General features: G+C 37.4%; 1 protein-coding gene across 4 annotated transcripts; it reads right to left on the bottom strand.

Annotated features, from left to right (window-relative positions):
• Window positions 1-158: 158 nt before the first annotated feature.
• On the bottom strand, window positions 159-9,550 carry LOC306849679 (adiponectin receptor protein 1-like). 4 transcript variants are annotated; one of them, XM_079384894.1, is made up of 9 exons: window positions 9,382-9,550; window positions 9,175-9,288; window positions 8,312-8,493; window positions 7,773-7,898; window positions 4,220-4,391; window positions 3,303-3,489; window positions 1,894-2,081; window positions 1,615-1,808; window positions 159-1,266 (listed from the first exon to the last, which is right to left on the bottom strand). In XM_079384894.1, the coding sequence occupies exons 3-9, from the start codon at window positions 8,441-8,443 to the stop codon at window positions 1,138-1,140; spliced, it is 1,128 nt and encodes a 375-aa protein (XP_079241020.1). In that variant the 5' UTR covers window positions 8,444-8,493; window positions 9,175-9,288; window positions 9,382-9,550; the 3' UTR covers window positions 159-1,137. The 4 variants fall into 4 exon arrangements, with proteins under 4 accessions (XP_079241020.1, XP_079241019.1, XP_079241022.1 ...); XM_079384893.1 differs by having other exon boundaries at window positions 9,175-9,263; window positions 9,351-9,437; XM_079384896.1 differs by having other exon boundaries at window positions 9,175-9,263; window positions 9,346-9,436.
• Between the last annotated feature and the right edge of the window lie 1,040 nt (window positions 9,551-10,590).

Below are 10,590 nucleotides of genomic sequence, written 5' to 3'. Positions count from 1 at the left end.
ACAGATTCGTGCCTTCACTTAATCGTTTAATTACTAATAAAAAATATTTTATGATAAAAACGTTATAATTCACTATATAATTTACTGTTTTATAAAACAACGCCACAAGAACAGTAAAAAAAAAACTATTCCTGAATAAATGAAACTACCACAAGGGTGTGAATTATAAATGCTTTAAGAATGGGAAATCAGTTGCAGTCTTTATATAGCAATTTGTTAGCAAGTTATGTTATTTATTAAACACAGCGGCTTTAAAGAAAACTTGAAAGAAAATCAAAAATGTTGCTTTGGTAACTAAACTGAAATAAGTTGAGATACTAAAATTACTAGACCGAAAATATGTTTTATACTATATATACACAAACACACTCACAGTGTCACTTACAAAGTCAGTGAAAACTTGAATGTTAGGCTGCCAGTTAATTTTTTTTGTCAGACAAAAGGAAATTAGCACAAGGTGCCAAATTAACACCAATAACTGGGAGGTATTTATAAGTGTTCTCTAATTTTGACACACACACAAAAAGGTCGGTATACTTTCAAAAAAAGACTATTAATGATCAAAGCAAGCAATTCTAGGTGTTTCATCTTTATTTAGCTTTTTTTAAATATCTTGACTTCTAAAACCAGTGCAAGTACTTTTGACAAACCCTGATTCGCTCAAACAAAAGATAAAATTATGTCCCAACGTGAATCCCATTGCTGAAGCTCTAGGTTAAGCATTTCAGGTCAAAAGTTGAATGATCGAACATGCAAATATGTTTGAGAAAACTGAGATCTAAGCATGTTCACGTTTTCCCCCAAATTCTCACAAAGTACAGAACCATAAACCAACAGATCAGTCAGAAGAAAGAGTGTTGGAGGAGATGGTGCCTCTCAAGACCTCGGTAATGCTTTATGATTTATTCCAGTGATTTACAATAAATTCTGTGCTGCACTAGAAAATAGAAAAGAACAACAAACACAAGACTAACTCATTTATCAAGAATTTTAAGCATCTTAATTAAACTTAACTTATTCAAATATATGTTAAAATCTTTCAAGAGAAAATAAAAAGTATTAAATCAGCGTTGTGTCGGGTCCAGGTTCATTGTGAAACGAGCAGGCACTGGCCAAAGTTCAAGGGATTTGTTTTCTTTACAGCAGAGTATCATCTGTGCAGCCTCCTTCCAGGCCGTAACGGAACTCCTGCAGGTTTGAGATCCCATAAAAATGGACAAACGCCGCTGCAACAACCAGCACATGGAATATCTGATGAGACTGAAACTGTGAAAGTAAAACAGACAGAGACTGAGTTATACAACTTTTTTGCAATACAAAAGTAAGCTATTTTGAGACTGTCAATGTGAGACTTTCATTTCATTAGCCGCTATAGATAAATAACTAGAATAACAAAGTGCTGTAAACATCAAAACTCCTTGCTAAAAAACATTGTGTTTATGATTATGATAAAAAAATTCAATTAATATCCTCAGTATAAACATCAACAAGCATAACTGTTTTTGTACTGCTAAAATAACTGGAAACAGATGACACCGTGGATACTTGCATTAATATTATGCTATTACACTACTTTCCAATACTACATGCAAGAAAGATTCCCTTAAGTCTTACCCAGATGTCACATTTCCCAGGGAAGTAGCGTTCAGGTATCCGTGCTGCATAAAGTGCTGCTCCACTAATGTACAGGGCACCCATTAGATAAAACCAGCCCATCTGACCCACTGTCGTTGCCTTCACAAAACCCTCTGCGATGGTAAAATGCATTGTGGGAATGATCCCACTCAGACCAAGGCCCAGGAAAACACCTAAATATGAGGAAAAATGATTTAAGAAACATCTGAAATCAATCAGGCAGGTGGAATACTCGTGAGTAGCAGGTGAGAATGTTACCTGCACGTGTGCACCGGTGGCCAGGGGTGGCGAATCGGTCCCACTGGGCCACAATGATAGCAGTGACACCCAACACACATACAACAGAGAGATAGATGAGCCGCGGCTGAGGAGAGCAGTAAAACGAGTAGTACAGCCACGGAACGAATGAGCCCATGATCAACAACGCGATACCAGAGTAATCCAACCTACAGGCATAAAAAAAACAAGTTACTGAAGGTCACATGATCCTTTAGAAATCATTCTAATACGCTGATTTGGTGAAAAATAACATTTCTTCTTATTATCAGTGTTGAAAACTGTTGTGCTGCTTAATATTTTTGTGGAAACTGTGATACAATTTTCAGGATTTATTTAAAACAGAAATATTTTGTAAAATAAAAATGTTTATAGTCACATTTGACAAATTTAGTGCATCCTTGCTAAATAAAAGTATTAAGTTGCCATTGCAGTAATAAATTACATTTTAAAATATAGAAAACTGTTATTTTAGTATTTCACAGTATTTCTATTTTACTGTATTTTCTATTAAAGGGGACCTATTATGCTCCTTTTTACAAGATGTAAAATAAGTCTCTGATATCCCCAGAGTGTTTATGTGAAGTTTTAGCTCAAAATACCCCACAGATAATTTTTATAGCTTGTTAAAATTGCCACTTTTAGGGTATGAGCCAAAAAGCTCTGATTTTGAGTATGTTGCTTTAATGCAAATGAGCTGGTGCTCCCGGAAAAGAGGGCAGAGCTTCAAGAGCTCAAGCTCCCGCATCAGCAGTGCTAACCTTTGCAAATAACCATTCCACGATTAGTACAAGCCTGTTATCTTTACAGAAAACATACTCTGTTTCAAAGTGAGTCATCTGATTATACTGTGCATAATAAATTTGCGATTATGAATTACACAGACGGGGAGCGCGGTGGGATAAAAATGACAGCATAGCTGGTCTCATGGTGCATGGCATGCTATCACAAACTTTATAAGACCCACTCGTGATTATGAGCTTAATAAACTCAAGCGATCGATTGACATTGCTTTCATATGCAACTTTTAACCACCACTTTCCTATTCATGATCATTCATGAAGACAGCACCAGTGAAAACAGACAGAGACAACGGTAGCTTTAGCATTATTAGCCTTACAGAGTGACAAGAAGCTCTTTCAGAAAGGCAATTTGGAAAACAAACACGTTATATTTACTTTGTCTGGAGCAGACGTTTGCGCACGAAGCATTGGTATTGATCCCTACACACATTGTATATCTCCAGCAGCTACAGCAAGTAATCAGTAATGGCGGAGGCGGACCGCAGCTTCTCACTCAGGTCTATGCTTATAGGGCAGCGTCACAAATGGGCGGGACTTTTTCTCATAAAATGCCTACACAAGAAGAGCATAAAAACTGGTGTCACTTACTTGGAGAATGTCCTGGAGACCTTTTCCGAGTGGCAGTAGACAGTGTGAAAAAGCCAGGAGAAACACAAACAAAGAACTGCACACAAGAAGAACACCCCAAGCACCACCTTCTCCTGCACGGGCGCCATGAATGACACGTTTGGCCGCAGCATTGTCAGTGTGCCCAAGCACAGGAACAGAATTAAGCCTGTAGGGACACATTGCGATAACTTAATTAGCCTTTCAAACTACATAACAGAAAAACAATTACAGGTTAGAGTGACATTATACGTCTAAGTAGTGTACTTTGTGTCATCCTCAGGGCAGTGATTCACATATATCAGATTATCACATTACAAATATCGTTCAATTTATCCTTCTTAAAAAGCCACTGGGGTTGTATGACATACTACTGTTTAAAAGTGACAGTAAAGACTTTTACATTGTTCCAAAATATTTCTATGCTATTTTTCTGGACTATAGTCTGATCAACAAATCAGCATATTAGAATGATTTCTGAAGGATCATGTGACACTAAAGACTGGAGTAATGATGCTGAAAATTCAGCTTTGCCATCAAATGAAAATATATAAATACATAAAATACATTAAAATAGAAAACAGTTATTTTAAATTGTAATATTTCACAGTATTAGTGTTTTACTATATTTTTGATCAAATAAATGCAGGCTTGAGCATAAGAGACTTTCTTTCAAAAACGTCAAAAAAAATCTTGATCCCTAAATTTTGAAGTGTATGTAGCAGGAAACGTTTAATAACTGTTGTGTAATAAACTGTTGAGGAGTATGTTTTTCTGATCAGTCAGTTTACAAATAGAATCTACGGTGATATATAGTATTTCAAGAGATACTTGTTTTGTTACGTAATACGTTACATAAGCATTATCATGTCACAATGTCACACATCACAAGCACAGACCCAGCAGGTGCGTCCAGATGTTTCCAGTTTCTGTGTGAATCCTGAAGATGCTCCCAAAACAGGCACGGAAGGACGGCATGGGTGGGCGGTGTCCATGCAGCAGGTAATCATTGTCCTTTAGCCAGTCGGGGAGGAGATGGTATGGAATAACTCGCCAACGTCCTTCCCATACCTGGTAATGGCAAGACTTTGCTTTAAAGGGCACCTATTATGCACTTTGACTTGGTGTTTGAACATAAATGTGTGTTGGCTTTGTGTGTACACAACCACCCTATAATGATAAAAATCCACCCGCTCTTTTTTTTTTTTAAATCCCCATAAATCATAAGCAGCATTTCAGAACAAGCCGTTTGCAGAATCTGTCAAATGTATTGCCACATTTTAGAGGCCCCGCCCACAACTGTTGACAGACACTGCCACATTAGCAGAGCCCCCCGTCCTGAGTAAGCCGCACACAAACCGCCATGTTTATCTTCACGTTAGAGCATTTAAAAGCAGGATTCTAGTAAGAAATGTTTTCATATTAGCGCAACAGAAATTCATTCAAATTCAAAAGCAGTGAGTGATTTACTGTTTTTATTTTATTGTTAGGCTCATATTACCAACGTAGACAGCAGTAGGTACTGTCCATTACGCTGCTGTCAATTAAGACTAGGGCTGGGTATTGTTCAAAAATTTTCACGATACCAGTTCCTGAACGATACTTTTTTCGATAAAAATTATGAACAAGATTACATTATCTCAGCAAAAATTTTAAATTTATACAGACTCAAATCTCCTGAGCCACTGCACAAAGGAACACAATATATCCAACACAATAAATCAGTGCAAATAGTTTTAATAAAGTTCAAATAGTTTTCAGTTTACACATCTGTTAGGCTACGTTTAAACTAGTGTGTGTTCGTTTTGAAACGCATAGCTCAGACAATCATAATTTCTATTCATTTATTCGAGGTTGTTAAAGACTTCAAGAAATTTAAAATCTTTATCCACTTTCATAAGTGGGTGGGTGTATTATTTTCTTTCACCATATGTTTTATTGTTATTAAATTGTGTGTTGTTGTACGTCTAATTATCTGAATGCATAAAAACAACTTATTCAAATTTATTCTAAAAATAGCCTTATGAAATGTTTTCTTTTTCCTCAGAAATTCTACGTCCTGTATCTGGTTTTCAAATGAAGACAAAACATTAATTTAATTTATATTTAAATTATATACATAAATGTATTTTGGCAAACAAAGGGGGTTTACTATTAAAAGTAAAACATGGAAATGTTGTGTGATCATTACTTAAAAAAAATTAAGCTTTAATAATTTTAATAGTAGCAGTATGTACATTCTGCTGTACAATAGTAATACATTTCTGCCGCAGCGTCTTCCAAGTTAAACTGAACTTTTATTTTGACGGGTTGCCGTGAATACATTTACAGTTCTGTGTATAGAGAATGGGAATCTATGTCACGCCGCGTTGAATTCCGCCATGTTTTAGGTCAGGAGCACACAGTGTAAACACACGCAAATCACCACAGAAAAAAAGCAGACCGTTTACTATTAATATTTTTTGAAAAACATCTTAGAATAAAACGGACCATTATCTAAATCTCTTTAAAAAAAAAATGTTTTTTTTAATTTTTTTTATTTGCTCTGTGGTTTGTCTGAGAGGCTGCAAATATTCATTATTCAGTCTCCTTCACTACAGTGGTACTGATATAGGCTAACTGCTAAAACACTTTGGTAAGAGTAGCAAAAAAAACATGTCTTTTTTTTAAAGGGGAGAATACATAGCTAGATCTTAAACAGTGGATCGTTTAGCATCGTTATTGGTATGGGAGGAAAATACTATATACATATTCATTATATTAATAAACTGTATATTGAATTTGATATTTTAATAGCACTTATTTAATAGCATCTTAACACATTAAGCCATATTAAATGTTTATGGTTTTCTACGGGAGGAAAACGCTTAATGAGAAACTTTGCGCATTGCGTTCACATGGATTTGCGGTTCTTGTCTTTTTCTCGTACAGATGACGTGCACTGTTCGTTATTGCACTAAATTGGTTTTAATCGTTTAATCACCACAGCACTACCGCCTCACGTGTGTGAGTGTAACCGGTGTAAAGCCCAATTTATACTTCTGTGTCGAACCTACGCCGTAGCCTACACTGTACCTGACTTGCACCTCAAAAGCACGTCAATTCTACGTGGACCTCAAGCGCTGTGATTGGTCTGCTAGAACCTCTCCCTCCGTATGTACTTGAGTTTTGTGTAACGTTACGTTTATGAGCACTGTAATATAGTTTAATGTTACACCTTATTTAAAATAAAACAAAGTAAAGAACAAGTGTCTTATTTTATGCTACATAGCATTATACATCATTAGTTGTCCGCGACAAACAATGTTGATCTGCAGTGGTACATGTCCTTGTGTGATTGAAAGAATGCCGCCATCTCCTTTTCCATTGTTGTCTCCTTTTTGTAGTTTTAAATAATGATTTGATATTTATTTGCCGCCGTCACGGCTTCTCCGATTAGGGTTAGCCGCTTCTTCTTCGGCTTTTGCTGCGAGTTACACCAGCAACATGCCCGTGGACACTGCAGACTAGCGGTCCACATGTGTACTGCACGTCGACGCAGAAGTATAAATGAAAACCAATACACAGCTTACAGCGTAGAGGCTACGGCGTAGGTCCGACGCAGAAGTATAAATCAGCCTTAAAGGTGTGTTCGACTTGATGCGGCTCTGCGCAGGACCGAGAGAGCTATAGAGCGTAGACTGCTCCATACGCTTTCAAATCGCTCTCACGGATGTCAAACACTGATCAATCTGCGCCACGCCGCTTCTAGTCGAACACACCTAGTGCTGCAGGCTTATCGGCTCACTGACGCGGATGAGATTAACTCCTTAGGTATCGAAATTTGGTACCGAACGACAAGACGTTTTTTGATACTCGATGGTATCGAGGCAATTCGGTCGGTGTCTAAAAAGTATCGATCATAAATAGAACGCGGCAGCAGTTTACTGTTGGGGATTTGTCCTGTCGCAGCGCGGCTTGGCTCAGCATCCAGTGTAGACAGCATCACTGATTATAATAAGTTCTATAGTATTTTGTCGCACCGCGCCGCTTGCATCCGGTGTAGACACGGTGTTATGATAAGGCAAGAATTAGGACCAGTGTAAATATCAGATCATATTTCCAGCTCTGGAGCGAACTCAAGGAGCGGGAAGGCCTGCGATCGAGCACCGAGGTTGCTTTGTTTCTTCTCGATAGGTGAGTAACATTGGTTTTGCTTTGTTTCACAGAACTAATCGTTGCCGTACATATGTGTGGGGCGGAGCTATCAAAATAGGGGCGAGACCATTTTGGGGTAGTAAAGTGTTTGTTTTGGTGATTTCAAATGTCAACATTGGCTACCAGAAATCGCTTACCCCACCTTTAAGTTACAATAAATTTTAAATATGAACAATTATGATTAATTAAATACATGGCATTCTTGAAAATACATCAATAGGAGTTCCAGGACAGTTAAGGATGAATATTTGTTACCTTGTGTACAAACTCCTCCATCTTCTCCATGGCATGGTGTGCCTGCATGGGCAATGTAATCCCCCGCAAACCTCCTCCTTCTTCTTCTTCTTCATCCTCATCCTCATCCGGAAACGCTGACGCACCCTGCAACAAAAATCATGCTACTAATTATCTTTCAGTAAAGTAAGTTTAGTTGTTCTTTCCTCACTCCAGGAATTATTTGTACATTACCATTTAAAAGCTTGGGGTCTCAGCAAGGCTGCATTTCTTTGATTAAAAATACACTTTTTTTTTAAACAACTCTTTTCCATTTTTAGATATTTTTTAAAATGCAATTTATTCCAGTGATTAAGCTGATTTTTTCAGACTCTTTGATGAACAGAACATTCAAAAGAACAGAATTTATTTTAAATAGAAACAAGCAGGAACTTTATAAATGTTTACCGTTACCTTTCAACAATTGAGTACGTCTTCGCAAAATACAATTAATTTCTTCAAATAAAAATACTACTACTGACCCCAGACTGTATTGTGTTATGTTTTCCCTCACAACTCACTCTTGATTTCTCAGCTTCAGCTGTACTTGTCAGCAGCGGCCCAAGCTCAGTGAGCTCGGCGTCCTCATCATCAGAGGTGCGCCGCTCGGCATCACTGATGGAGCCGCGGTCACCATGGTGACACGTTGTCATGGGGAGACAAACCTAAAACTCCACCTTGTTCCACAGTTCACAATCTGGGCCTAGGCCAGGATGCATAAAACGTACAGATTAACACATTGCTGTTAACAACATTGGCCACATAGTCAAGATGGACTTAACATAGATTTCATAATATTCCATTCTTGCCATATTTAATTGGTAATATTAATAATAATTGATTCACTTTAAGTGTTGTCATAAATTAACGACATGGTGTGCAAAAGCCCCTAAAATAAATTCCAAGGGCCCCTAAAGATTTCTGATACTGATTAAATGCAAACTAGATCAAAAATATCTGTTTTAACTTGAATTATAATTCGTGCAATCTGTTATAATATAATCAGTTGTTTTTCTGCTCGCATCTGGTCAACTGCTCCAGTTTCCAGTGTTAAAGGTTTACATCCTGTTAACTTAGCATGCTTTCAGGCTACTAACCAAACAAATAATTAAACCATTAAAAAAACATTTACGGATGCTCACGTCGAGAAACGTTCTGCTAAACGTTGTGTGTTTGTATTATTATACGGCGTGTAACATCGCTGTTATATGACTGAACTGTTTAGCCAAACCGGATGGCACTAACGTTAGCCGAAATGCTAATGCACTTCCTTATGGTTTGATCTGATCATTAATTTCAAAAACATAGTTACTTTCATCACATTTCAAATATTAATATTACCGACCAGAGTTAATAATATAAGAGCTCGGTGTTCATACGTTACCTGGCTGGACAGGCTGTGAGATCAGTTCATGGGAGTTTACTAGCTGCTGCTCGCCGTCTGGTCGCTGTGAGTCTCTCTCTATATGAAACCTGTAGAACCAGGCGGTTCAGTTCACTAGCAAATTATAAAACACCTCATGTAATTGACACAGATTAAAATAGTCTGATATACAGTACGATATGTCAGTGTGGGAAGAACACGTGGTACCAGGTGTTGTGCCGAATTCTGACCCCCGCCAGATAATAATCAGTAATAACCCCCCTAGGTTTGGTGTGGGGGAGGGGTTAAAATTAGGTAGCGATTTCAACGAGGGGGGTAATAATTTGGCAAGAAGTCGAAAATGTGCACAACACCGGAACCGGTTTGACCCACGGCTGTGAGTGGATGTGTGGTGGATCAGATATTCTTTATTAGGAAAGTGAGAAGGAAAAATGTTGTGCAAATGGAAAAGCATTCAAAAGTTATGTTTATGTTAAACAGACTTATCTTGTGGATGTGCTCCTGAAATCACATGAGTCAGATTCAAGACATTTTCAGGCTAGAGATCACATCATGTAAACATTTAAAAACCTTGAAAACATCTTCCAAATGATAATATTTATGCTCATGATTACTGCACTTTGCATCAATTTACCAGAAAAAAAACTGTAATAATCTTTCTAATTAATCCTCCCCCCATGGACTGTCTGTGTGTGTTTTGCTCCCCATGACCCAGTTTCTCCATTGTTTGATTATGTCATTTGTCTCAGGTGTGTCTTGTTGATTAGTCTCGTTACCCCATGTATTTAAACCCCAGTCCTTGCAGTCTGTTTTTGTTGGGTCTTGAACATTGTGATGTGCTATGTGTGTCTCCAGCCAGCCCTGTGTAGTTTATTTGTGTATTTATACCTAATAGGAATGCTACGAAGTTTGGTGGACACTTGCTATATGAAAACACAAAAAAATCGTACACATGATTATAAAAAGCTAAATGATCTAAAAAATGTTTCTTTACAAAATTAATAGAAAAAAGGCAGAAAATACAGAGAAATTTTAGGGAGGACAATCTACTAATTTGCCATGATGGAGTCTTTGATAATGTCTCAATATATATCCAAGTAGAAAACTTAAAGTAATTATGTCTGAAAATACTCTCATGAGCAAATGAGATATGCAGTCCAATTTATATATAGGCTAAACAGGAATCTAGTGGTTATACCATGGTATTGATAGTTTTCAGTCACGTGACCGGCTAGAAGACTTGGAGGGCGAAACATCCATAGAACTGAAGCGCGTGCCAATTTTTCGTCTGTTTGCCAGCCGCAAATATTTAGATCACCTCTCAAAAGAATGAAACAAAAGGTATTTCTGAACAAAATGCAAGTTTTGGCCATTTGCAATCCATATTAAGTGCGACAAAATGTTGTAAAAACACTT

This window comes from Barbus barbus, assembly GCF_936440315.1.
Source record: "Barbus barbus genome assembly, chromosome: 29".
Taxonomy (NCBI): Eukaryota; Metazoa; Chordata; class Actinopteri; order Cypriniformes; family Cyprinidae; genus Barbus; species Barbus barbus.
The sequence above is the reverse complement of the archived record's forward strand: the minus strand, read 5'-3'. Positions and strand labels throughout refer to the sequence as shown.